This window comes from Hippoglossus hippoglossus, chromosome 6, assembly GCF_009819705.1.
Source record: "Hippoglossus hippoglossus isolate fHipHip1 chromosome 6, fHipHip1.pri, whole genome shotgun sequence".
Classification (NCBI taxonomy): domain Eukaryota; kingdom Metazoa; phylum Chordata; class Actinopteri; order Pleuronectiformes; family Pleuronectidae; genus Hippoglossus; species Hippoglossus hippoglossus.
Window position 1 is genome coordinate 15,717,355 of NC_047156.1, and position 23,816 is coordinate 15,741,170.

The following is a 23,816-nucleotide window of genomic DNA, read 5'->3' on the forward strand; positions in this document are numbered from 1 at the left end:
GTCTTCTGTTCAAGCTCAGCTTAAATCCAAACCTGTATTGTTTCCTTGGAAGACAGAATTTAAAAAACTGCTGTGGTGTGTTCTTTCAGTTCGATGAGCAGTTTGAGTACAAATGCCAAAACTGCATCTGCAAGGAGTCAACTAAGACTGTGACCTGTAAGCCCAAGGTTTGCCCAGAGCCACCTGCAGAAAGCTGCTCTGGTCCAGGGTTCATCCTTGTCAACAAAACGAATCCGTCAGACAGCTGTTGTTATTCCTTTGTTTGCCGTAAGACAATCAGCATCAGTGCACATTTTTCTTCCACGTTCTAAAGTAACAAGGATTCTTCTGGATGGCTCTCTATCATTTACTATCATCATTTACCATCTCCACAGAATGTCAAAGCAGCACTTGCCCAGTTATCAGCATGAAGTGTGCAGTTGGACATATGCCAGTCGTCAGTGTCCCTGAGGGGAAATGCTGTTTAGAACATACATGTGGTGAGCTCATTAATTCAGTTTGTATTTATATAAAAAATGACCACACGGACATTTTTACATAATGTTTGTTGTCTTATTCTTTTCTAGAGCCTAAAAGAGTTTGTGTCCACAGAGGGGCTGAGTACCAGGTAAACAAGAAATGGAAATAAGAGAATGATTTGTCCAATAATTTGTTAAAATATCACTTTTGTTCTCACGAATTCCACTGCACTTTGAATTCTGGCTGGCCAAAAACCCATTTCCTTTTTGTTTGCAAGCCTGGTTCTAAAGTTCCTGTTCAGATTTGTCAAGACTGTACCTGTAGTAATAAGGTGGACTCCCATAGTGGACTTTTCCAAATAACCTGTGAGTTGCAGCAATGTCAAGAAACCTGTGACAAGGTAAGAGAAACATAAATGATTATTGTCTAAACGCTGCTTGTTCTTCGTCAGAGCATCTCTCAGAGTTAGTGAACACTTTGAACTTGGAAACTTAACTCTCCTCTTTCTCTCAGGGATATGAATATATGGAAACTGATCCAGAAGTATGTTGTGGAAAGTGTGTACAGACACACTGTGAATTCAGTCTGAACGGTACCAAGCAACTGTTGATGGTAAGTGATGGACTGTGATTCATGAGTGTTGGAAGTGTAATATCCTGAAGTACCTCAGTGTTTCAATGGTGTGTGTGTGTGTGTGTGTGTGTGTGTGTGTGTGTGTGTGTGTGTGTGTGTGTGTGTGTGTGTGTGTCCATCCATCACACTGCTCTCCAGCCGGGAAAAACCTGGTCACCACCTGAGAACATGTGTGAGCATTACACCTGTATTAAGAGCGGTGAGACTTTACTAACGACCAGCTCACATATCGTGTGTCCACCTTTCCAGCAGAGCAACTGCCAACCTGTAAGTATCACTTTTGTCTAAGAATCCGGATCGACTGTGTGTCTGCGAGGACCTAAACTAAAACAAATGATGTTGATGCTGTTTATTTTCCTCCTTAGGATACAATTCAGACTGCAGCCAATGGTTGTTGTAAAATATGTAAGTTGGACAGTTTCTTCACTTAGGTAGAATGTGTTTGTATAAGAACATGCTAATTGTGTGTCTTTTCTGAAAAGGTATGGAGAAGGAGAGAGCCTGCAAGTTAGTACCCATGAAAATCGTGATTTTGCAAAACGGCTGTCAGTCTTCTGAGAGGATAGCCATGCCGTACTGTGAAGGATCCTGCAATACTTTCACCAAGTAAGTGTGAGGTCATGGATAGGTCATGAATCTTGTGGAAAGTCACAGACGCACATAGTTAAGTTAAAAATGTTTAGGTCCAGTTTGTGCAGATTTGTAGTTTATTTACTCGTCCTGCCTCTTGTTCCCTCAGGTACTCTGAGGCAGCAGCTGCTCTGCAGCAGTCCTGCTCCTGCTGTAAGGAGACACAGGCCAGCAGACGCACTGTGGACTTGCACTGCCTGAATGGAGACGTGGTTCCCTACACATACACACATGTGGATGAGTGTGGCTGTGGCCACACAGACTGCACTACACCTCCTGGAAAATCTGCTCGCAGGAGGCGAAGCTTCACACTAGTGTAGCAAAATAATCATCATCACATTAATGGATATGGGATGTAAGATTACTCCCATATAGTTCTACCAATCATTAAACCTCTTACAAATTAATTGTCATTGTCATGCAAGTATTTATCAATTAAAAAGTTGCAACTCTGTTCAGTCTCAAATGTTGTTTGTGCCAATCCAGCTGGTGCTGCCATAAATAACAGTACATTTAGTTGCTGCTGAACTAACTTTCAGCTTAGATATAAAGTAATGTTGCTATAACGTAAATAAACCAGCACTCTTGAACTTATTTAGAAGATTTGAGGGATGTTTACCTGCTTGTGTTGTAAGAGAAAAAGAGACATAGAAGACAGGAGAGCAAAAAGACTAAATACACAGGGGTGGAAGGAATAATCAAACACAGATCAAGTTCAAAGTCACTGTGTCCTTATGTCAATCACATTCTGAATGCGATATATTTAATCATTTATTTTGCCAGGATCAGTTATTTAGCTTTTTTTATGTTCTCTTACTCATTGTGTCCACAAGAGGCTGACGGGCACCACAACCCCAGTCTGATTGGGACTATAAGCATTAATAGTTCATTTTGTCCATACAACATACATAGTGTGTTGGTTATTCATGTAACATCACTCTTGTGACAAGAAATCTGTGACAGCTTTGTGCTAGGAAGGCTTTATGAAGTCAGATGAAGACGTTTTTGAAGGAAGTGGTGTTATATCTTTACATTGGTCTGTCTGACTGTCACCAACTTGAGCATTTCGTTTTGACATGGTGCCACTACAAAAATGTATGCATTTGCCACTAGATGGCGCTTTTTACACAAATTTGAAAGAAATGCTGCTTCTTCACTGTCATTCAGGTTGAAGTCCAGTTTGCATACATTGTTGCATGTTGCATCTAAGGACCCTCATGATTGTTGGTGCACTTACACTTTAATACCAAGCTGTGTGGAAAACCTCTCAGACATATTTCAAGCTTGGTGAAATATTTTGCTCGACCTGAGCCATGCATTGTACCCGTGGGCCTTCAGGTCTAACTTTTTTCGCATTGATGGGTGGTGGGCCTGAAGTGCGTGAGGGGCTGGAACCCAGTTATTACCTGCTGATATTGGCCCATCACAGATATATGGGTATCCACATATATGACATTTTTACTGTCTATATATACATAAATGAAATTTGGGAAGCACATTCATGCGACAAAGAGGTAACCCTGTCAACTTGAGTGACCTCATTCATTTTCCTGTTGTGCCACCCTCAGGCCAACGTGTGCTGACCCCATTGTCCTTATTGCCAGCCGGGCACCAACCATTGAGGGCATGTGCTCATTATAATATAGTTTGTAAATCATTTTTTTCCAACGTCACATTTCAAGAGATTTTTGGTTGATTTGGTTGTTTCAGTTTCTGACAATGGTTACCGATCATAATCACAGCATATGATGACATTTTTTAAATATTAAAAAACCCTGCCCCTGAAAACGTTTTGACAACGTTGGTCTATCAAGGCTGTCACCATAAAACGTTTGAATAACGGTTCAAAGAACATAACGACATTCTTGAAACATAAAAACGACCTCTGAACACGTTCTGAGAATGCTAGGCTGAAAATGTTTGGACAATGTTGTCACGAAACATTTTACGGATGATTTTAGAGAAGATTGTTTTACCTTTAAAATTTCATTGGGACGGAAATTGAACAGTAGAACATTACACGATAATAATCTGTGAAGGTTTTCAGCCTCTTGCAGTGTGATTGAATGTGTGAGCGGATGGAGGAGGGGCTGTGCGCGGAGCCGCTGACAGGTGGAGGAGCTGTGCGCTGTCCGCGGTGCTGAATCTCCGACTGCTGCCTCACCTCAGATCCTCACCGCAGCTCCGCTCACCTTCACCTTCTCCAGCTTGTGCAAGAATCTTACCAGCATATCTCACTTTTATTATTTCTAACCTCCAGTTTGGTGTGTTTTCTGACCGCTGGCCGGATCTTACGATGGCACTGCATGGATTAATACTGCGCAAGGCACAAGCGGACTTATTTGACTGCTGTTTAGTGACTGTGGAAGCAGACTGAACGCGATTCTCCTCTTTCTCCATTTTCTGCCTCGTCTTCTTCAGGACCTCGAGACGTTTTGCGTTTAAAAGCAAGAAGCGTGCTATTTGGATTATATTTATCTCAACAATGTGCTCTTTTATGCTGCACTCCCATTTGTTGTAGTGTTGTAGAAAAATCTTGATAATTTAGATTTTGGATATGGAGCCAGACAAGGAGCGAGCTGTGCCCACCTCGAAAGAGGGGCTCAAACAAATCGCAGGGAAGGCCCTGGGGAAGCTGCACAGGTAAGAAGAAGAAATTAGGATTTCTGCATGTCTTTAAATCACCCGATCCAATTTGTGGTGAGGAATTCAAACACAGAACACATCCAGATGTTAGGAAACGCACATAAAACAATGCACGCGTGTGTTAAAAGCTGCTCATTCCTGTATTATAATTTAAATGTGGTGTTTATGAGATGAATCAGGGGTGTGGGATTGTGAAAGCAGCAGTGGTGTGGCCCGAATATTTAAGCATCAGATATTTCCCAGGAGGATGATCCCCCTCCACCAGCGGCTGTGGGTGTTTTTTAATAATTAATGCAACAGAACGAGTCGTGACACAAGGTCGGAGGATATCTATTACATTGTGTATCCACCTGTATTAATCCAAGATCGATTGACTTCCTATCAAATACCTTCTTACATTCTTTACAGTGCCACAAGGAACCCATGGTGAAATAGAGGAAACAGATGTTCATTTTTTAAAATGATAGTAGGGGAAGCTGGGTGTAGGGGAACATTTATCCCCCTGATGAATACATTGAATTTCTTTTTATCCTTATTGGATTTGCAAATAAAATGGCCAGCGGTTGAATATAAATCAGAAAATGTGAATATAAGAATCATTTTGAAGATGCATTAATTTTAGATGGTGATTTGCACACGTAGTTATTCTTTGAATCTTTCGTTTTCGCTCCTGCTCCATTTGAACGTGATTCCTCCACTGTAACACAGCAACGTGACCGAAAAAAAATCTGTCGCCTTTATTTAAGCTGTATAACGAGGCCTGATGTTGCACAGGATGAGGCCTTCGCGTTTTAAATCATATGTATACATTCTGATTTTAACCTCAGAATCCTGCGATAAAATTCCAAAGCAAAAAACGCCGAGGAGGAATTAACAAAATATTAAAAAATAAGAGCGAAAAATAAATTGTAAAAAAATCCTCCAAACATGCAGCGATGGTGCTGATGTTGCTGCAATGCGGTATGAAGGTCATTTTCTCTTCCATTGCCTGGCTGCCTTTTGTTTTGCAGAAAGAGTGCAGAGTTAAAACAGAAAATGAAAGAAGAAAAAAAAAAACTCTTTGATTTTAAATAAAACGGTGCAGCCTGTACGGGCCTGTGCCATTTAAACACATAGGGAGACATTGCTGAGGCCACAATGGGAAGATGGGAGCTAATTTTCTCTCGAGCAGAAGCTGGAAATAGCCTTAAGGACGTGAATAAATACATGATAAATACAGGAGGTTTATTTCCTGCTGTTTTTACCGAAAAATAATAAATCTATATCTGCAATAAATCCCACTGACAGCTCTTTATAAGCACCTCCACCTGCCTGGATCTTTAATTCCCATGAATCCCCTTCTCGACTGTGCGTAAATTTAGCGTCGTATTAAAATTGGAGCATGTGGTGGTGTTGTGGTGCAGGAGGCTGGAGAAGCGGCAGCAGACAGGTGAGGCCATCGAGCTGACGGAGGATGGGAGACCCCGGGAGGACCAGGAGCGGAAGACCCCCCTGTGCGACTGCACGTGTTTCGGGGCACCGCGCAGGTACATCATCGCCATGCTGAGCGGCCTCGGCTTCTGCATCTCCTTCGGCATCCGGTGTAACCTGGGTGTGGCCATCGTCAGCATGGTCAACAACAGCACCATCCACAAGAACGGCGAGATCATCATCATAGAGGTGCCCCCTCCCCAAAAAACCACACGCCCACACACACACACACACACACACACACACACACACGCGCGCGGGTTGGGTATAGGAGTTGAGCCAATACACTGCTCGATTGGTTTTAATGTCTAAACCCACTTGGAAAAACTCTATCTGTGTTTTTTTTAATTATGTATTTTACATGATGGACAAAGTAGGTTGTGTAGGATGTTTTATCTCCATTCATAATTTTTCCGGAAAATCTACAATTGTATTCTTTTAGATGTAGAATTTGATCAATATCCCCAAACAATTGTAAAGCCCATATTCACAAATCACAATTTGCCTCAGAACACTTTGAGACATCCTCGGCCCTTAACCCTCGATTATAGAGGAAAACCTACCAAAACAACTTTTAGGTAAACGCAAGTGAAAGATCCCGATATTATTACCTGGTGCTGCAATCATTAACAAATACATATTTATTTTCTTTACAACAACTAGTATGACAGAGCTTTCATATAGCGATTACACAACTCTTCCTGGTGTCTCTCTCTCTCTCTCTCTCCCCTCTTTTCCACCCACCTCTCCTCTCTTCCCCGACCGGTCGAGGCAGATGGCCGCCCCACATTGAGTCTGGTTCTGTCAGAGGTTTCTTCCAGTTAATGAGGGAGTTTTTTTTCTCTCCACAGTCGCCAAGTGTCTGCTCAATGTGGGAGCTGTTGGGATTCTGTGTAATATTGTAAGGTCTCGACCATAATGTATGTGATGATTGGGCTCTATACAAATAGAACAGAATTTAATTTAATTGGAAAGTGCAATAGATGTCAAGTGCAACAAAAATAATTTACAACAGTCATGAGAAAAGTGTGTGTCTGACATGAATGGAGAGGCGTATCTATCACGTAATAAGTGTAGCAGCAAAAAAAGGCATCAAATTAACTGTTGTCCACTTAGTAAAGAGACTTTTTAAAAACGCTGTCTTTAAATATGTATTTATACATATTCCAATATCTATTTTACACCTAATTTCATTTTTTTGTTGTTGTTGTATTTTTCCTACGTCTGAAAGAAAGCAAAATTCAACTGGGGCCCGGAGACGGTGGGGATGATCCATGGCTCCTTCTTCTGGGGCTACATCGTCACTCAGATTCCAGGAGGGTACATCTCCTCTAGATTGGCAGCAAACAGGTACAAAAAAAAAAAATCACTCGATCAAGCTGTGACCAAACAGTGTGGGAGCGAGTGTGAGGAGAAGAGGTTTATAAATATCTGGCCCCTCCCCTCATCTTATATATGTATATACATGTTCCTGTTGTGATCTATAATGTAGATTGGGGGGGGGGGGGGGGGGGGGGGGGTAATATTGGTGATGTTAGTCAGTCATATGGACGTCGGGCCTGGAGAAAAGGAGTCTGACCTTACAGCAGATAAAGTGGGGATTTGGCTGAGGCCCGCCGGGCGTGCCTCCTCATGTTAATGAGCTCCCACGGGACCACCGTGTCTAATCCTTTATGTTCACAGGCAGCAGGGCAACCACACCAGCCAAAGCCCTGTTCTAATGATCGGAGTTATGACTTCACCACATCTATAGCACATTATTTCAATGACAACCGATTTTTCAGCCACAACAGAATAAAGGAACGGAAGAATTACAAAAGAGAACAACATTTTGTGGAAGAAAACCAACAAATCCGCTTGTTAATATAACCATGTATATTGTATTCTATAATATGGATGCACAAGAGATAAAATAGGACAAGGTCACGTTGTAAGTCCTCGTGCGTTACATTTATAAGACTGTAAAAGAGATTTTTCCATGAGGGAAATGGAGCCTAAATAAGATGCAAGAAGAGGAGCTTCATCATGCCAAATCAGCTGAGCTCACTGACGCCTTCTGCTGCAAACACCTCCTGTCCTCACTCCCCTGGAAACTGAAGAACTGCCTGGTGTGTGTGGTGTGTGTTGTGTGGTGTGTGTGTGTGTGTGTGTGTGTGTGTGTGTGTGTGTGTGTGTGTGTGTGTGTGTGTGTGTGTGTGGCATCCAATTAGCACTGATTTATCTTCCTCATCAGTGTTTCTTAGTAAAAAAAAAAAAAAAAACACAATATAATGTTCTGTTGGCTATTTCATATTTAACGAGTGTTTTAAACCTCTATGAGGAATTTGAAATTGATGTTTTTCTTGCTGGATTAGACGATGATCTTGTTTGCATAATATTTTCTACAATGGCTCATGATGCACTGTCTGTCCAGGGTTTTCGGGGCTGCCATCGTGCTGACGTCCATCCTGAACATGTTCATCCCCTCCGCCGCTCGCCGGCACTATGGCTTGGTCATCTTTGTGAGGATATTACAAGGGTTGGTGGAGGTACAGCCACACACTTTGCACTTTGCACATCAGATTTTGACCTTTTCAAAAAAAAAAAAATGATGCCTCATTATGAAGCCGACAACTGAACCCGACCCCTAATGGAATTAAATTCAACACTTAACCATGATTTTGCAGAAATCATCTGTCTCATGCTGAACTCCCTGGTTTTCTATTTGCATCTGCATTGGAAATTAGAGCCCCTTATGAAGACACTCCATTATACAGTATACAGTTGTCAGATTAGTCCACAAACGGCAAACAGCAGTGAACATACAGTGGAACCCTGAGTAGCAGCGATATTGTGGGTTGTTTGCCAGGACGAAACCGCTCCATGTTCACATAGAATCACAAAAGGGATAAAAAGCACTTGATACAGGCGGATCCCACAGCTCAGGAGAAAAAACATGGTTTCAGAGAGAGATGCTGTTATCAGACCGAAGGTCGTCCTTTTGTTATTTTGTTAGGCTGCGTATATTCGCTTTTCAATAGCAGCTCATGACCATCGAGAGAGAGAGAGAGCGAGAGGGAGCGAGAGAGAGCCAGAGAGAGCCAGAGAGAGCCAGAGTGGCCTGTGCTCAGCAACCGTCGACTTATTACTGCAAATTAAACATTAGCATTTCACTGCAAGCCTCAGCAATTTGTGTCTATCAATAGTTGATTGTATGCCACTTAGTGTGTAATGAAGATTTAATGGGAGCAGCTCAGTTTTTTCCTTCTTCTTCCGTGAAGCAGGTAGTCAGCTTGAATTTGCTCCAACTCACACCTCAGCCATTAGTCTCGATTAGAAAGGTCAGCTGCGATGCATATCAGTTTGTCTGTTATTAACTACAATTTGTCTTGTGTGTTGTCGGCAAATGAGGACAGACCGCGTCAATCAGGCAGAATATCTACACATCATGTCAATTCTATTGAGTGGAAGTGGAAAAGTAGATATGAATTGTATTGATAGATTTAGAGAATCAAGTAGCTGAAGGACAATTATCAGCACATTGTGTGTGTTGTTCAGATCAGTGTGTGACTGTCATGTCATCTGTCACCGTGCAGGGAGTCACTTACCCAGCATGCCACGGGATCTGGAGCAAGTGGGCTCCACCTCTGGAAAGAAGTCGTCTGGCAACCATTTCCTTCTGTGGTACAAAACCTACACGCACATAATCATGCTTCTGTTCAAATGTGCCATCGGCTCAATAGTATCATATAGATTTTATCATCGCATTACTTCTCCAATGCACTGATGGTTTCGGACGACCAAAATATTTCCCCTACAATGTGTGTAAATGTGTCCTGACCACACTTGTCACCAAACACTGAGACTACACCACACTTCTCTGTGAACAAGCCGCCAGGATCAAATTCTGCTGGGTCACAATATTTTGTGTTGTTCAGGATCTTATGCTGGCGCGGTGATAGCGATGCCTCTGGCTGGGATCATGGTCCAGTACACGGGATGGTCCTCTGTCTTCTACGTGTACGGTGAGTGTCTCCCTCGTGAATTCCTTGAATTTTAACACCTTATAAAAGATCACATAACGTTTACAATGTGTGTTTGAAAACGTTGGGATATTTGAGAACACAGGACAATGTGGTGAAGATCTCTTGTATGTGTGAAGGTCTTCTCCTGTAGTTTGATGTGAAGTTGCCATCCACCAGCAGATATCAGGGACCACCAGCAGATGTTTAAGACGAATCATCATTTTTTTTTTTCTTATTGTCAGTATGTGTTTTGGCCTTTAAATCACATGACACCCTTTGATAAGGCAGGCCCACCAGGGGTTGATCAGACCTGGGTGTGTGTCCCTGACACCTTGGGGCCCAGTTGGGGTCTTTCCTCCTGATCCAGAGCCACTGCAGTGCTCAGCCCTCCCTGATGTTTCAGTAATGATCTGGTGCAGGGCTTGTCCACGGATACCTAGATCTTTAAACAACCTGATGGTGGATGTTGCAATAAAACCTCTGCAGCCAACCTCCACTGGGCAGACTATTGCTTTCCAGCCACTATAATTTAAAATAACGTTTATGTGTGACTGATGTTTTTTATTTGTATTCAATCTTTATTTAACCAGGCAGTCACACAGAGATCGATATCTCTTTTCCAAGAGCGGCCTGAGAACAAGACACTTTCACAATCAGCAACAAACAATCAAACACAAGCGACAACGCAATAAAAAAAATCAATAAAAACAGTAACAAGATTCATAAAAAACATCACATAGTCAAATTTTAAATCACCAAGGGGAACACAGGACTGTAGTTCAACATTCAAAGGCTAAGTAGTTACTGGATTGTTTGCTGTATGTACTGGTTTCAAATGACAGAAGAGAGCTTAGGTCATTTGAAAGTTTTAACAGCAGAGCTTTGTTGATGAACAACATGAGATGACCATCTCTTCTTGTGTGTAATGAAGTCCATTCAACCGAGTGACACAGAGAACAAAGATTTGTGCGGAATTTGTCATTTGTGATGAAGCGTAATGCTCTGTGATATACTGGGTTTAAATGGTGGAGAGTTGATGGGGCTGCATGACAGTATAGAATATCTCCAGAGACGAGGACTGACATGAAGGTCGACTGGACAATAGCTTTGTGGTTAGATGGAGACAGGGAACTTTTAATCGTGTAGAGGAAACCCAGCTTGATTCTTTTCTCTCTTGATCTCTTCAGGAACCTTTGGGATTATTTGGTACATGTTCTGGGTCTTGGTGTCCTATGAGAGTCCAGCGGAGCACCCGACCATCACCGCCGAGGAGCGGAGTTACATCGAGGAGAGCATCGGGGAAAGTGCCCAGCTGATGGGCGCAATGGAAGTGAGTCCTCAACCTGCTTCCATTTATTTATCACTCCACGTTGATTAGTGTACATTCAGCTGATGATTTGTTTCTTTTGATAGAAATATAAGACCCCCTGGAAGAAGTTTTTCACCTCCATGCCCGTCTATGCAATCATTGTGGCCAACTTCTGCAGGAGCTGGACGTTCTATCTGCTCCTCATCAGCCAGCCTGCATACTTTGAAGAGGTGTTTGGTTTTGAAATCAGCAAGGTAAATAAATCCTTCATAATACCTGTTAGTAGTCCTAGAAATGTCTTTGAACAAATTTGATCTCATTTTTAGGATTCTTAGCTCAGACTTTCTCAGTTATATAGTAGATGGTCTGAATTTTTTTTTTTAAATGTATCACTGGTTGACCTGGTTTAATACAGAAAAAATAACTGTGACTTTAGACACAACTTGTTTATTTATATTTAACTAAAACTACACCTGCTGACCCCCAGTTCTGAAGATAGGGTTAGTTGTGGTTTGTATTGTTTTCTACAGTGTTCCAACAAATCCACTGTGTTACAGTTCGTTAGTAGGAGCAGAAGAATGTGCCTGGAGTGTGAGTGATCTTGTGCACAGTTGACGACGAGCTTCTCACATCGATGCGTCTGGTGAAATAACTCACAAATAAACGCCTTTAGATAAGAGTTGGTGTCACTTAAACTCTGGATCTTTATTCTCCTGAGTTGTGACCCTGATCCTCAGTGAACAGAGCAGAACTCACAAAGCACTTGATACTGCAGTTTAATGAACAATCACATCTCAAATTAAATGACTCAGTGTGCTCTGTCAAATGTTTTGTCTTGACTTTTAAAAAACGGTTTTGGTGAAATGAAAGGAATCATGTTGACTGTCCTATGCTATAAATATTCAACAACAAAAAAACTGTGCGATTACACAGTTGATCTTTGTAGACATTTGGGGCAGTTTTGTAAAGAGATGCTTTGTTTGGTGAATTTTCCTCCGTGTTGAATGAATGTATCTTCCTAATGGCGGAATCTGAAATAATACATAATCTTTGCCCTCCTGTGAGTGTGTGGAGCATGAATCAAGCAGGGTTGGCAGCTGTGGTTCAGCCTCACGATGAGCCTGTAGACACGCTGTGATTGCTGCACATGAATTATTGCTCTGATGTGATGGTGGAGTCAGAGTTTGAAGCGCAGACAAAGATTTGTTCTGAGGCTGAGAGATCACTTGATGTTTCTCACGGATCCTCAGGTTGGAATCGTGTCGGCTCTACCCCACCTGGTCATGACCATCATCGTGCCCTTAGGTGGCCAGTTAGCCGACTATCTGCGGACCCACAACATCATGTCCACCACCATGGTCCGAAAAATCATGAACTGTGGAGGTGAGGCTTTAACCATTAGGTCTTTAATATCATTATATATTTGTCATCAGTGCATCAGTCGACCGTTTGTTCTGTTGTTTTCAGGCTTCGGGATGGAGGCCACTCTCTTATTAGTGGTTGGTTATTCTCACAGTAAGGGGATGGCCATCTCCTTCTTAGTTCTGGCCGTGGGTTTTAGTGGTTTTGCAATATCAGGTGAGTCTTACAACTGTGTGTTATGTCTCATATCCTATCCCGTCTCTGTTCAAATACACAGCAAACTCAAAACATTTGCTGTTTTTGCTCTGTAGGTTTCAATGTCAACCATTTAGACATCGCTCCACGCTATGCCAGCATCCTCATGGGTATATCCAACGGTGTGGGAACCCTGTCTGGGATGGTCTGCCCTCTAATAGTGGGCGCAATGACAAAGAACAAGGTGAGCTGTTTATATAGCCCATGAAAGTATGGTTTGAATTTGAAGTGTTAGTGCAGTGCCTCGTCTAAACATGTCTGTTTGGGATGGGCTGTTCACTTGACCTGTTGTGATGTTCAGGTGCTACTTCAGAATATATATATAAACTGTAAAATAGATAGGTTTTAAAGTCTATGGTGCAGTGGGGAGTTCAAAACCTTTGTGTTCATCCTACCTGGTTTATGGGCAGTGAAGATTTTATGGTCAATGTTTTTTATAAAAAGAAACACAATTTGCTTTATTACTGTTAATCTGTGTGGTTTGTATATAAGTTTTAAAGATTGACCCTATGTAATTTTTTTAATACATCACATGTCGATCTGTTCGGCTACCGATACAATCTTCCGACCCAAGTTCACAGCTTTTCAAAATAAAAACTGTAATTCGGCTCGATTGCAACAAAACAAATGCTGTGCTTTTACTTTGTAGACAAATTGCTGAAGAGGACAGACAGACAGACATTTTGTACTAGTCAAGTAACAATATTAACACTAAAAGAAGATGTTGTGGTTGTGGTTTGGTTTGGTTAGATTTGATTGACAGTGGCCTGTAAACAGAAGTAAACAGCCTCACAACTTACTTTGATTCGGATATTTCTCCATCGTCTCATCATCTCTGTCCATATAAATAATGAGAAGAGGAAAAGAGACAAAAACAATATATATCCTATATATGCTGATTGAGAAAACAGGTAGTGGCGGCCTTTTTTAAGAAGTGACTCAACTGGGCTACAACTCTTTTCTGTTCCCAGACCCGGGAAGAGTGGCAATATGTCTTCCTCATCGCTGCCATGGTGCACTATGGGGGCGTGATATTCTATGGGCTCTTTGCATCTGGGGAGAAACAGCCATGGGCCGACCCCGAGGAAACCAGCGACGAGAAGTGCGGCTTCATCGAAGAGGATGAGCTAGCGGAGGAGACAGGTGACATCACGCAGAGTTACGGCGCGATGGGTGGCCCGGCAAAAACCTACGGGGCCACTTCGCAGCTCAACGGAGGTTGGGTGCAGGACTGGGATAAGACGGAGGAGTATGTGCAGGAACCGGCGGGAAAGATGTACGCCGAGCGCGGCTACTCCTAAAACCAGACAGCTGTGGTGAGTCTGCGTGCAGAACCAGACTCGCCGCCGCAGATTGCACAATTAAGCATTATATTAGAGATTTAAATCCATTCCGTGTATTCAAGTAAGACAGTTACTTCTAGTTTCAAGAAGCCAATGTAAAGAAATAGTTAATTGCAATGCAGAACAATCCTCATTAGATTCTCATGTTGTACCCACAGTAGAGCTTAGGGGTTGAAAAGAAAACTGCAGGCCCATGTTGTACGTCTTAGACGCCCTAACCTCATCAATCTACTTGAACAACATGACGCTGCAGTCGACCATCATGTAGGGTCTCTCTCTGACGTACCACTCTGATTGCACTGAAACAATAAGTATTCTAAAAACAAGATTCTATTCTGTTTCTCAAACGTGTTTTATGTACTGTATATACCTGTATACTGTTTCTGTGAGACTATTGTGGATTTTGGGTCGTTGATCTGTGTTAACATGAATATAAAAAGGCCATATTTTTCATGGACAGTACCTTTTCAGGGAGATGTCTGCTTGCAAAAAAAGGTCTACTCGAGCAAAGCCTATAATATACTACACGACAAAAATAGAGTGAGTGAAGTTGAACCGTAGAGTTTTAGTGTGTTTGTTGCATGAATTTGCTCAGATCAATGTTTCAGATGCAGCCGCCACACGGTCATTGGTAGTCCTCATTCCGCCTGTACTGCATTGTTCTTAGATAAAGTGTCTTCTGCCATTAATAACTAATAATAATAATGATCAAATGAACTTTCATTATCAGGTTCTGGCTGTGATGTGAGACAAATCAAAAAAAAAAAAAAAAAAGGTTTCAACGGTGATTGCGCGGAAGGCCTTGTTACTTGATGTTTGGTGTGCACTGCAATAAATTCTGTGTACCAGCCGCCACCCATCACATCCTGTTTTGTAACGTAACACTGGCTTGCTGTATCTAACTGTGATTGTTTTGGAGTCATGTGATGATCAACAATAAGGTGTGTGTTTTAACAAATTACTGGTGTCTGGAGAGTCCGGCTTTAGTGCTCACGGCGCTCGGGACGTGCTGTTGCGTTTTGACGGCGAGGAATGCAGTACTGTATATGAACAACCAGGTTTCGTGATCTCTTGTGTTTCTCGGTTGTTCTCATTGTCACAAAAGTACTTTTATCGACATCGAAATTTGATATTGTCACGTTTGAGTGGACCTCATGAAATAATGAATTAATAGATGGCTCTTCCACCCGACTTTATTTGCTCTTTGAACACTTCTCTTACTTCGTTTGCTGTACGGATTCTGCAAGGATGTTTTAAAAAATATATGAATATTTAAGATTGTTTTAAGATGACCAAAAGATGCTATTAATGGCTTTGTGCCTGGAGTTTATGTAAAACAGATAAATGTGATTTTATGGCTTCTAATATTGTGTTTAATGAAGAGGTATGTTGATGTCAAAAAGTGTTATGAAAAATACTCATATCATTTTATAAAAAAACAAAAAAAAACATTGTTTCACCTTGTGTGCTGTGTGCTATATACTGTAGTACAGGAGGACATGTTTTATTTAGCTATTTGAAGGTTAGAGCTCCTCGGAGAGCGGAGCCAGACTAACCAGTTACCCACCTTCTCCAATCAGTGTCCTGCATCTCCTATATTCGCTCCATGTTTCTCATTAGTAAATCAATGGCGTTGGTCTCTGGAGTCCATTGGAGAGTATTGGACACTGTAGCTTGGTAATTGGTTGAAGGAGAGAGGTATACAAAGTGTTAACGCTGTTACTGGAGCTTACAGCCTTACAGACCATCGGATCATTGTCTGCCTTTCTAAAGAGTCCTGGATTCAATGTGTCGGGTAAAATCTGCTGCTGAGGTGTCGTGAAGGTGCAAAAAAAAAAATGAAGAACCTTTAATTCTTTTAGAAGTATCTCACATCTCTCTGAATTGTACAGGAAAGAAGAAAATCAGCTGTATTATACTTGCAACACAGTTTTCCCCAGTGTGACCTGCTCTCTTTTTCCCAGCTATGGTCGACCGTGCTATGTGCAACACTTATTGACCAATTTGCCGCATTAAATCCAAACACGTGGCAAATCAATACTGTTTAATTCCAGAGCACATTGGAGTTTTAAATTATAAAACACTTCTAATGAAAGTTTGAATCAAGAATTAATGTTGGAGACGAGAACGGTCGAATTGTCCTGTTGCCTTTGTAGCTAACACTGGGATTGTTAGTTTATACATATGAGAAATCAAAACTTATTAGATGACCGATGACACAGTTCATTTGCATTTTAGTCAAATACCTCAAGTAACTTATAATAATAATAATAGAATTTAAGTCAGCAATCATTTGTAATAAATGCAAATGGTCCCATTATTTAGCTTTAAATGACTGCATGAGGGTTAAAAATTCAAATGAATCCTCTGATTTAATAAACTATTATGGAAAGAAACACAAAAAGAGTAGATGAGAACGTTTCCTGATGACAAGCTCTATGAAATAAGAAACTGTGACACTGATACTAATGGTTAATTGTAGCCCTGGTTTGCACACAATCTTATGATCATTGCATTATAGAGCGATCTCCAAATGTCTGTGTATACTATACAAATCACTGTATTAACGCGCTGCTCTGTGGAGGCAAAGTGCAGCCAATCAGTGAGGTAATTAATAATTCAGGAAAAGATGGCGTCCTTCCATTCACATGCATCACTCTGAGTCTCTCCCTGGAGCAGGAAGAAAGGCTTGATGTTGCTTAAGACTCTGGATAAATCAAACACCCCTCTGAAGGCTTTCAGCCTCGCTCTGACTCAACAGGGTGGAGACGTGCAGGGGGGAAAAAAAGTCCGCAGCCTCTTGCAAATGAAGCCTGTGATTCGCTCAATCAGTATGGTGGCCCTGAGAGCTCAAATCACTGCAGTTCGAGAAAACACATGCAAATCCAGAAAATGTCCTCATCGGTAGGAGGACTGCAAACAGTCTCAACAGTATGGATCTTTTTCCCTAGCTTTATTCAAGAGCATGGTCTTTCAGTGTGAGAGCAGTGTTATGCTTTCACTTAAAACCCTGCACTCACACTCACACTTTGTGCCCTGCCTGTGCACAAACTGTGCGCTTGCACTCAGATATTTCGCTTGGACAGATTTCCTGCGCTCCAGCCTCAGCTCTTATCCTTGTATTTGCAACTGGCGATTTGTGGATTTGAATGTGTTTCCTTAAGCCGCAGCGTGTTGGTCTCTGAGGGCCTCCATACTTCTCACCTGGGAGGAAATGATCGACAGGTATTAGGATCGGGGGGGGTGGTGGTTAAGGTGTTAACACGTGATGGACAGCGCAGTGGCAGCATTGAGTCTTGTGTTGACTGATGCTTCGATCACAGGAAGCAGCTCCATGTCTGAAACGCTTCCAGTAGCAGCAGCCCTGGCAGCAATTACAATAAATCTTCCCCTCCTCAGCCGGGCAGATAATCGGAGGAGAAGCCATTAACGCTCACGCCCGCTGCCTGCTCCTCGGCGTGGTGGACATGTTAATTTGACAGCAAACACAATTGTGTCACCAGCCACGTGGAACATGTTTCCTCATGCCCAACCAGCCGCAGTGGTCACGGGCGTTGCACGGGTGACAGCCTGTCCTGTCAGGGTGCACGGTAATTGGACAAAACCTGGCATCGACCCACCCTTCCCGTATATACAGTAGGTGGGAAATCTCCCAGCATTCACCTGCAAGTTAACCTCCACCCCTTGTGCTTTTGAAAGTCTTAGTCATCGTGATACTATCGGAGCTGTTTTCCTGGCTGTGTATTCGCTGAGGGTGGAGTGAAAAGAGATTGAGTAGTCGTCAGTGTGTGGGGCAGGTGCAGTTTGGCTCCTGGGGGACTGTAATGGGATGAGGCCCAGCCAGAATGAGTGTTTGATGACAGGGTTGCACTCCTCCCCTGGGACTCCGCCTGCATGCAATTATCCCTCCTGATCCCTTCTTTTCTTTCCCCCCCTCGTCCTCGACCCAGAACGCTCAGAGCAATCTCTCCGCCACGCCACACCCCGGATACCCTTTAATTTACAATCTAGAAATCAACTCCATCCCACGCTAAAAGATCCATTCATGAGGCAAACATTTCAAAGCAGCATTGAAGTAATTACTCTTTCGTGGCATGACACCACACTACCTCGGGGCAAGTGCATTTACACACACCTCCCTCTCCTCCCATGCTAATTGCTTTATTAATGAAGAGCTGGCCTCCCCCAAATCAACTTGTCTCACATGGAATAACATGTTGTGTGTCTCTGGTCTCCACCCACTGCAACACACTGAAGCAAATATTTTAGAGAAAGGTGAATGTGTCTCCAAACTGATTTCCGAGTATTACTTTTAAAATCTCGTGTTTTTGCTGTGAGCTTCTGCTGTGATTTCCGAATGTAAAACACTTTGCGATAATTAGTTTTATTCGTACACTTGTCCTGAAACATTTTTAACAACATCAAACCAAATATAATATCAGCGACAGTGAAGAGGCTGATATATTTCCATTGTTGCCAACTCTGCAGGGAGCGTTGCATCTCCCGTGATCAGAGGAAGGAGATTTCTACATCCGATTGTTTTTTTCCCACCACAGAACTGCATCTCCCACAGTTTCATTTGAGGCAATCTATCAGGGGTCCATCCAGTTCCCCTCCCCCCGTATAACATAACGTTGACAGCTTTATACCCTCCTACTACATGCTCTTCTGCTTTCACACACAGACAAAGGATGAGAGGCTGATAAGATTTTACATGATGATACTCTCGATATCTGGATGAAATGATGACAGGATAAGAAGATAATCTCCTGCACGTCTTTTCCACATGAGGGTAAATTGATTACATAAAACATTGTCTTTTAGAGATGCATACAGAGATCGTTTAATCGGCTTGTTATTTTCTCAATTAATGAATTCAATTAATCAATGAATCCTTTGGTCTGGAACAAAACAGAGAATGCTCATAACAGTTTCCTAGAATCCACAGTTAAGTCATCAAGCGTTTTGACTTTGAGATATTAAATTAATGTTACAATAAAGAAGAGTTCACATTTTAAAGCTTTAAAGAATTATGTTTATTTTTCTTACTAAATTACAGCCTCAGTAATTATTAATCCTCACTTATCATTCCAGCTCTACTTTCGTTTATTCCTATTAGTTTAATCGATGTCTCATGCGCCAAATGCAGCAATGTTTCTGCAGCCACAGCACCTCAGTGTGCCGAGTGTCTGACATTATGGGATGTAAAAGGCATGGATGGATGATCTTTTTTCTAAAGTTTCTCCCACACTTGCTCTGTACAGACAGACATACATTACAGCCATCTTTTCCTTCCAGCCTCACTGCAACAAACCAAATTGAGTGCATGTCTGATGAGGGTGGATGCTGCTGCATCCTCAGCGTGGGGACACAGGTGTGCAGAGGGGCCCTCCTGCGTCTGTGATCCGTCACCGCGGCCAGACGAGGGCCGGGCTGGATCGGCTTATAGGCACGTGCCGAGGGAGGGCTCTGCTCCCCCCTCACCCCCACCCTCCCTTCCCCTCGCTGCTCCTCCACCCCACCCCTCTGAGGACTCCCTTTTCACACCACCAGATGGGGGCTGGATCTGAGTTTTAATGAACGCTATCCTTCAGGAGCCTGTAGACGCTGCAGAACAGCAGTCGCCCTCAGCACATCTCACTGTGGTTTGTTGCATTATTACACTGGAAAGAATGAAACCAAGTCAGGGAGATGTGAGAGGAGCTAATGCAGTATTTTGTATTTCTACCAGGACATAAATGCCTCACAATGGATTCTTACAAATACTAAATACACTGTTTAAGACACAAACATGTCAAAGTTTTGTAACGCAGCCTCTAATTTAGTGTAGACAGTGTCACACGGTTGAATTGGCTGGTTTTCTAGATATTAAGAGGGTGTGTCAACCTCCTGCCGTTTGAAGGGACACAATAACACAACCCTGTAATTTAACCTGGAGGTTAAGAGCAGAGGGCAGCACTGACAATGGGTTTTACTTTATTATTAGCTGTCACACAAGAGGTAGGTATTTATCGAATAAAATATATAATTTCTGAGACGTGTGTTCAGTAAATACGGGTGTAGCACTACATCCCGTTGTTGCTCTAATTTTTGTTGCCTCTCATTTGGAGGCAGACGTCTGAATCATCACATGACTGCATCACATCACCCGCTCTGCCATGTGTGAGGCTGTGAAGAAAAGGTGATAAACACAAAATCTAAAATAAAGAAATCTGTCAAAGACTAAATGACAATGTGCTGCTTGGTAACACGGGTTCTCATTAGGTTGTTGAATAAAAATACAAAAAAACACTATCACTTTCTTCTCACATTCTTGAATTCTCCAATCAAATCTGATAAAACATGATGAAAATGTGAAAGAAATGAATTTGCATGGATTTATGACACAGGAGCAGGTGAGATCCCTTTAATCACAGTTGGTTTCCATCCAGCTTGCTGCATATGTTCTTCATGGGTTGGAAATAAATTGGTTGTGTACAGGCTGCCCCTTGCTCAGTGACCCTTGTCTGTCTCTACGTGAATTGCTTTCATGGTGTGTTAAATGAGCTGTGGCCGTGTTGGTGTTTCCCTACGCAGGGGCGGCGGCTGGGGCTCTAATCCGCTGTCTGCCAGAGTTACGTCACGCACACACCGGCTATTGTGGAGGGTGTGATTGAAGACGCCTGATTTGACTAATTGATCCCTCGCCACAGTGGAGCTCCGACGCACGGGCCACAGGCTGAGATGTGTGAATTGGCAGTCGAGTCACATGACTGGCATTAATCCAATCAAAATCTTTTACATCCAGATCGAGAGGTGAAAGACGATAGTAACAGATGGTGTGAGAGGCTGAAAATGATTCTAGGTGTGGACAGGAAAGGGTAGAATGGAATACACAGCGTCTTTGCTTTCTTATTGACATTTTGATAGCCTCTCTCCATAGATCTGCACAATTTTCAGTCTGTAGTCTGCACACTTTGAAAACCACAAGCACGATGATTTTGAAACAACACATCTATAATCATTCAATTATTGGACGGTAAGGTGGGATTTATGATGTAGCCTTGAATCTCCAGAGAGCAATTTAACAAGTGCCAACTCACTGCCTGACAAGTGCTCTCAATAAAATTCAGTCAGGTCACGTGCTGCCGCTGCTGATTACAAGCAGCACGTGATGCTACCATCTGTCCGACACCATTGAACAAATGTCCGATTGTATTGACTCAAAATAAGTTACTTTGATTATCACAAGGCTTAAATTTCACACTAAGAGAATCGATGCAAAGTGCTTTCAGACTTACAAAGATTTGCAAATGTGAGGATTTTTGAATTTCTGCTATTTTTTTCCATCATGTAAATGTATCCAATATGTCGTGCTTATGTTTCTGTGTATGTTTGTGTATAATTATATTTCACAATAAAAAAAAAGGGGCGTGAATAATTTAATTGAACAGTATAAAAATACCAAAACTGTTCAACACAGGGATTGGTACCAATTGTAATGTTTCGATAAGAATACTGATATGACACCTGAGCTTCAATACTGTTAACAGAATTATACTTTAAAAAAAAAAAACTCTGTGAGACCATAAACAAGTTTTTCCACAAAACAATTTTCTTCATTTAACAAAATTCACCAACATTTAAGTGTTAAATGTTTAAACACAAGAACTTTACCAAAGACATAAAGACTTGAAGTAAAGAAGAATGTGGATCCTTTGATGACAGCGTTCAATAAACAGGGCTTTTTTAACACAGTTTAATACCAAGCATCAGGATATAAATAGACGTATACATTTATCTCTATTTGAGCATCTTTTACAGCTCTTAAAACCCCCACGTCTGACAGTCACTTGTGCAACTCTGACAGCAGGTCTCCCCACACACTCAGACCTCTGACATCAAAGTCTCCATCAGAAATCTTCAAAGCATTTAACTCTTTCTCTACATCGTCCCCCAGAGAGGGACACGTCTCAAACAAGGCCTGAAAGTGCTCGGCCAGTTTCTGAAAGGACACTGGGGGGTTTGTTCTGCTCTGAACCCATTCACCATCACTTATGCTGTACTCCATATCAGAGGCCCACTTTTTTAGCACATCACAGTATGCGTCCCTAAATTTCAGGTGTTCTTTGACCAGGTCCATGAGAAGTGCGGTGGGCAGAGCGGAACACGTGCGCTGTAGCGTGCTGGGTTGTTTTTTCCGTAGCCAGTCGAGGAGAACGTCCTGTGAGGCAGTTTCTGAGTTTGTCGTTGTCAGCAGAGCTGCAGCGATGACCAGACAGAAGTGTTCTGCTGCTGCTCCTTCACATCCCCGGAGGACAGAGTCTAAAAAGTGCTCTGCCCTGCCATGTCTGATCAGAGCGCCCAGCCTCTCCATCAGCAGCCCCCCCTGCACCTCAGCATCAGCACCCACAGCTGAGGGGGGAGTGAGAGGACTCAGGACTTTACATGCAGACTTGCACCGGATGATGCGGCTGCAGAGGCCGGACACATCCCCACAGCCACTGTCTGCAGGAGCGTCACTGTCAAAGAGCAGCTTCACGATGGAGATGGGCAGCTTGGGGTTGTTCAGCAGCCCAATGAGCAGGTGGTGCTGGCACCGGGACAGGTCGGAGAAGGACACCTCGGTGTATCCGGGGAACGCAGCTCTCAGGCGTCCATTCGTGAGCTGGAGCTGCTCCTCCATGGCTCCTCTGACCGCGGGGTTGTTGTGAAACCTGGAGAAGAGGTGTTCGCAGTACCGGGCCCAGTCAAACGCGGTGGACAGGCTGTGGTCATCCCACTGTGCCACCGCACCGCTGTGCGCCGCCACCGCCAGCAGCTCCACCGAGCTCGACAGGTTTCTCAGAGCCGACTCCATGTGGCGCTCTCCGCCTTCACGGCTCAGCCCCCGGACAGACACGGGACACTGTGGAGGACAGACTAGGTGGAGGACAGACACGATACATAGAACCTGTCCAGTGCCGCCGAGAAGCTAACACAACTAACTTAGCTAACAAACTGTAGCTAACGTTGAACACGTGTCGGTGAGCAGCTGTCGTCACACTCAGCGTGGACACGACCCATTTAGAAACATCACTAGATGAGAATAAACAGAATGAACAACGTCACGATTCTTGAAGTAAACTCACTTATTTTTCTCCCTTTTCTCTCCCGCTGCTGATTTGAGTCACTTCCGCCACTGCGCATGCGTCATAGGTGCAAAGCTTGGCTCAACTGACCCCTTCAAAATAAAAGCTAATGAGTAACTGCACAACAGGGGTATGAAACTACACTAACTGTTTATGTTTCTTTTTCGGTTATATAATATTTATGTTTTAAGTCATCTACATTGAATTAGAAATAAAATTGTAGACATGTATCTAACTTATATTACAGATTGTACCTAACTTATTATAGATCTAACTTATATAATATAATCTGTCTAACTTATTCTTATAGAACTTGTCCAACTTAATCTTATAGAATGTATCGCACATATAATAGAATGTGTCTAACTTATTATTATAGAATGTATCTAACCTATGTAATAGAATGCATCTAACTTATATAGTAGAATGTAGCTAACTTATTCTTATAGAATGTGTCTAACTTATTTATTATAGACTATCTATTATTATTATTATCGAATGTATCTGACTTATTATAGAATGTATCTAACACATTATAGAACGTTTCTAAGTTATTATCATAAAATGTATCTAATTTGTATCATATAATTATCTA

The 23,816-nt window shown here is 42.4% G+C and overlaps 3 protein-coding genes across 3 annotated transcripts in view; 2 read left to right on the forward strand and 1 right to left on the reverse strand.

Annotated features, from left to right (window-relative positions):
• LOC117763212 (mucin-2-like) overlaps positions 1-2,176 on the forward strand; it is a 29,289-nt gene extending 27,113 nt beyond the window's left edge. Inside the window, exons 40-48 of the mRNA XM_034588173.1 lie at positions 90-267; positions 375-479; positions 567-607; positions 737-859; positions 973-1,071; positions 1,231-1,359; positions 1,458-1,497; positions 1,575-1,698; positions 1,832-2,176. Coding sequence (XP_034444064.1) covers positions 90-267; positions 375-479; positions 567-607; positions 737-859; positions 973-1,071; positions 1,231-1,359; positions 1,458-1,497; positions 1,575-1,698; positions 1,832-2,042 — 1,050 coding nt within the window. The 3' untranslated portion in view covers positions 2,043-2,176. The remainder of the gene's footprint in view (positions 1-89; positions 268-374; positions 480-566; positions 608-736; positions 860-972; positions 1,072-1,230; positions 1,360-1,457; positions 1,498-1,574; positions 1,699-1,831) is intronic.
• A 1,636-nt stretch (positions 2,177-3,812) lies between these two features.
• Positions 3,813-15,570, forward strand: LOC117762601 (vesicular glutamate transporter 2.1-like). The gene is made up of 12 exons (XM_034587030.1): positions 3,813-4,365; positions 5,772-6,027; positions 7,070-7,188; positions 8,252-8,366; positions 9,414-9,501; positions 9,756-9,842; positions 11,030-11,172; positions 11,256-11,405; positions 12,402-12,534; positions 12,619-12,729; positions 12,825-12,952; positions 13,740-15,570. The coding sequence occupies exons 1-12, from the start codon at positions 4,280-4,282 to the stop codon at positions 14,067-14,069; spliced, it is 1,746 nt and encodes a 581-aa protein (XP_034442921.1). The 5' UTR covers positions 3,813-4,279; the 3' UTR covers positions 14,070-15,570.
• A 6,174-nt stretch (positions 15,571-21,744) lies between these two features.
• fancf (FA complementation group F) lies at positions 21,745-23,336 on the reverse strand. The gene has a single exon (XM_034587045.1). It carries the CDS (start codon positions 22,948-22,950, stop codon positions 21,940-21,942), a length of 1,011 nt encoding a protein of 336 aa, XP_034442936.1. The 5' UTR covers positions 22,951-23,336; the 3' UTR covers positions 21,745-21,939.
• Between the last annotated feature and the right edge of the window lie 480 nt (positions 23,337-23,816).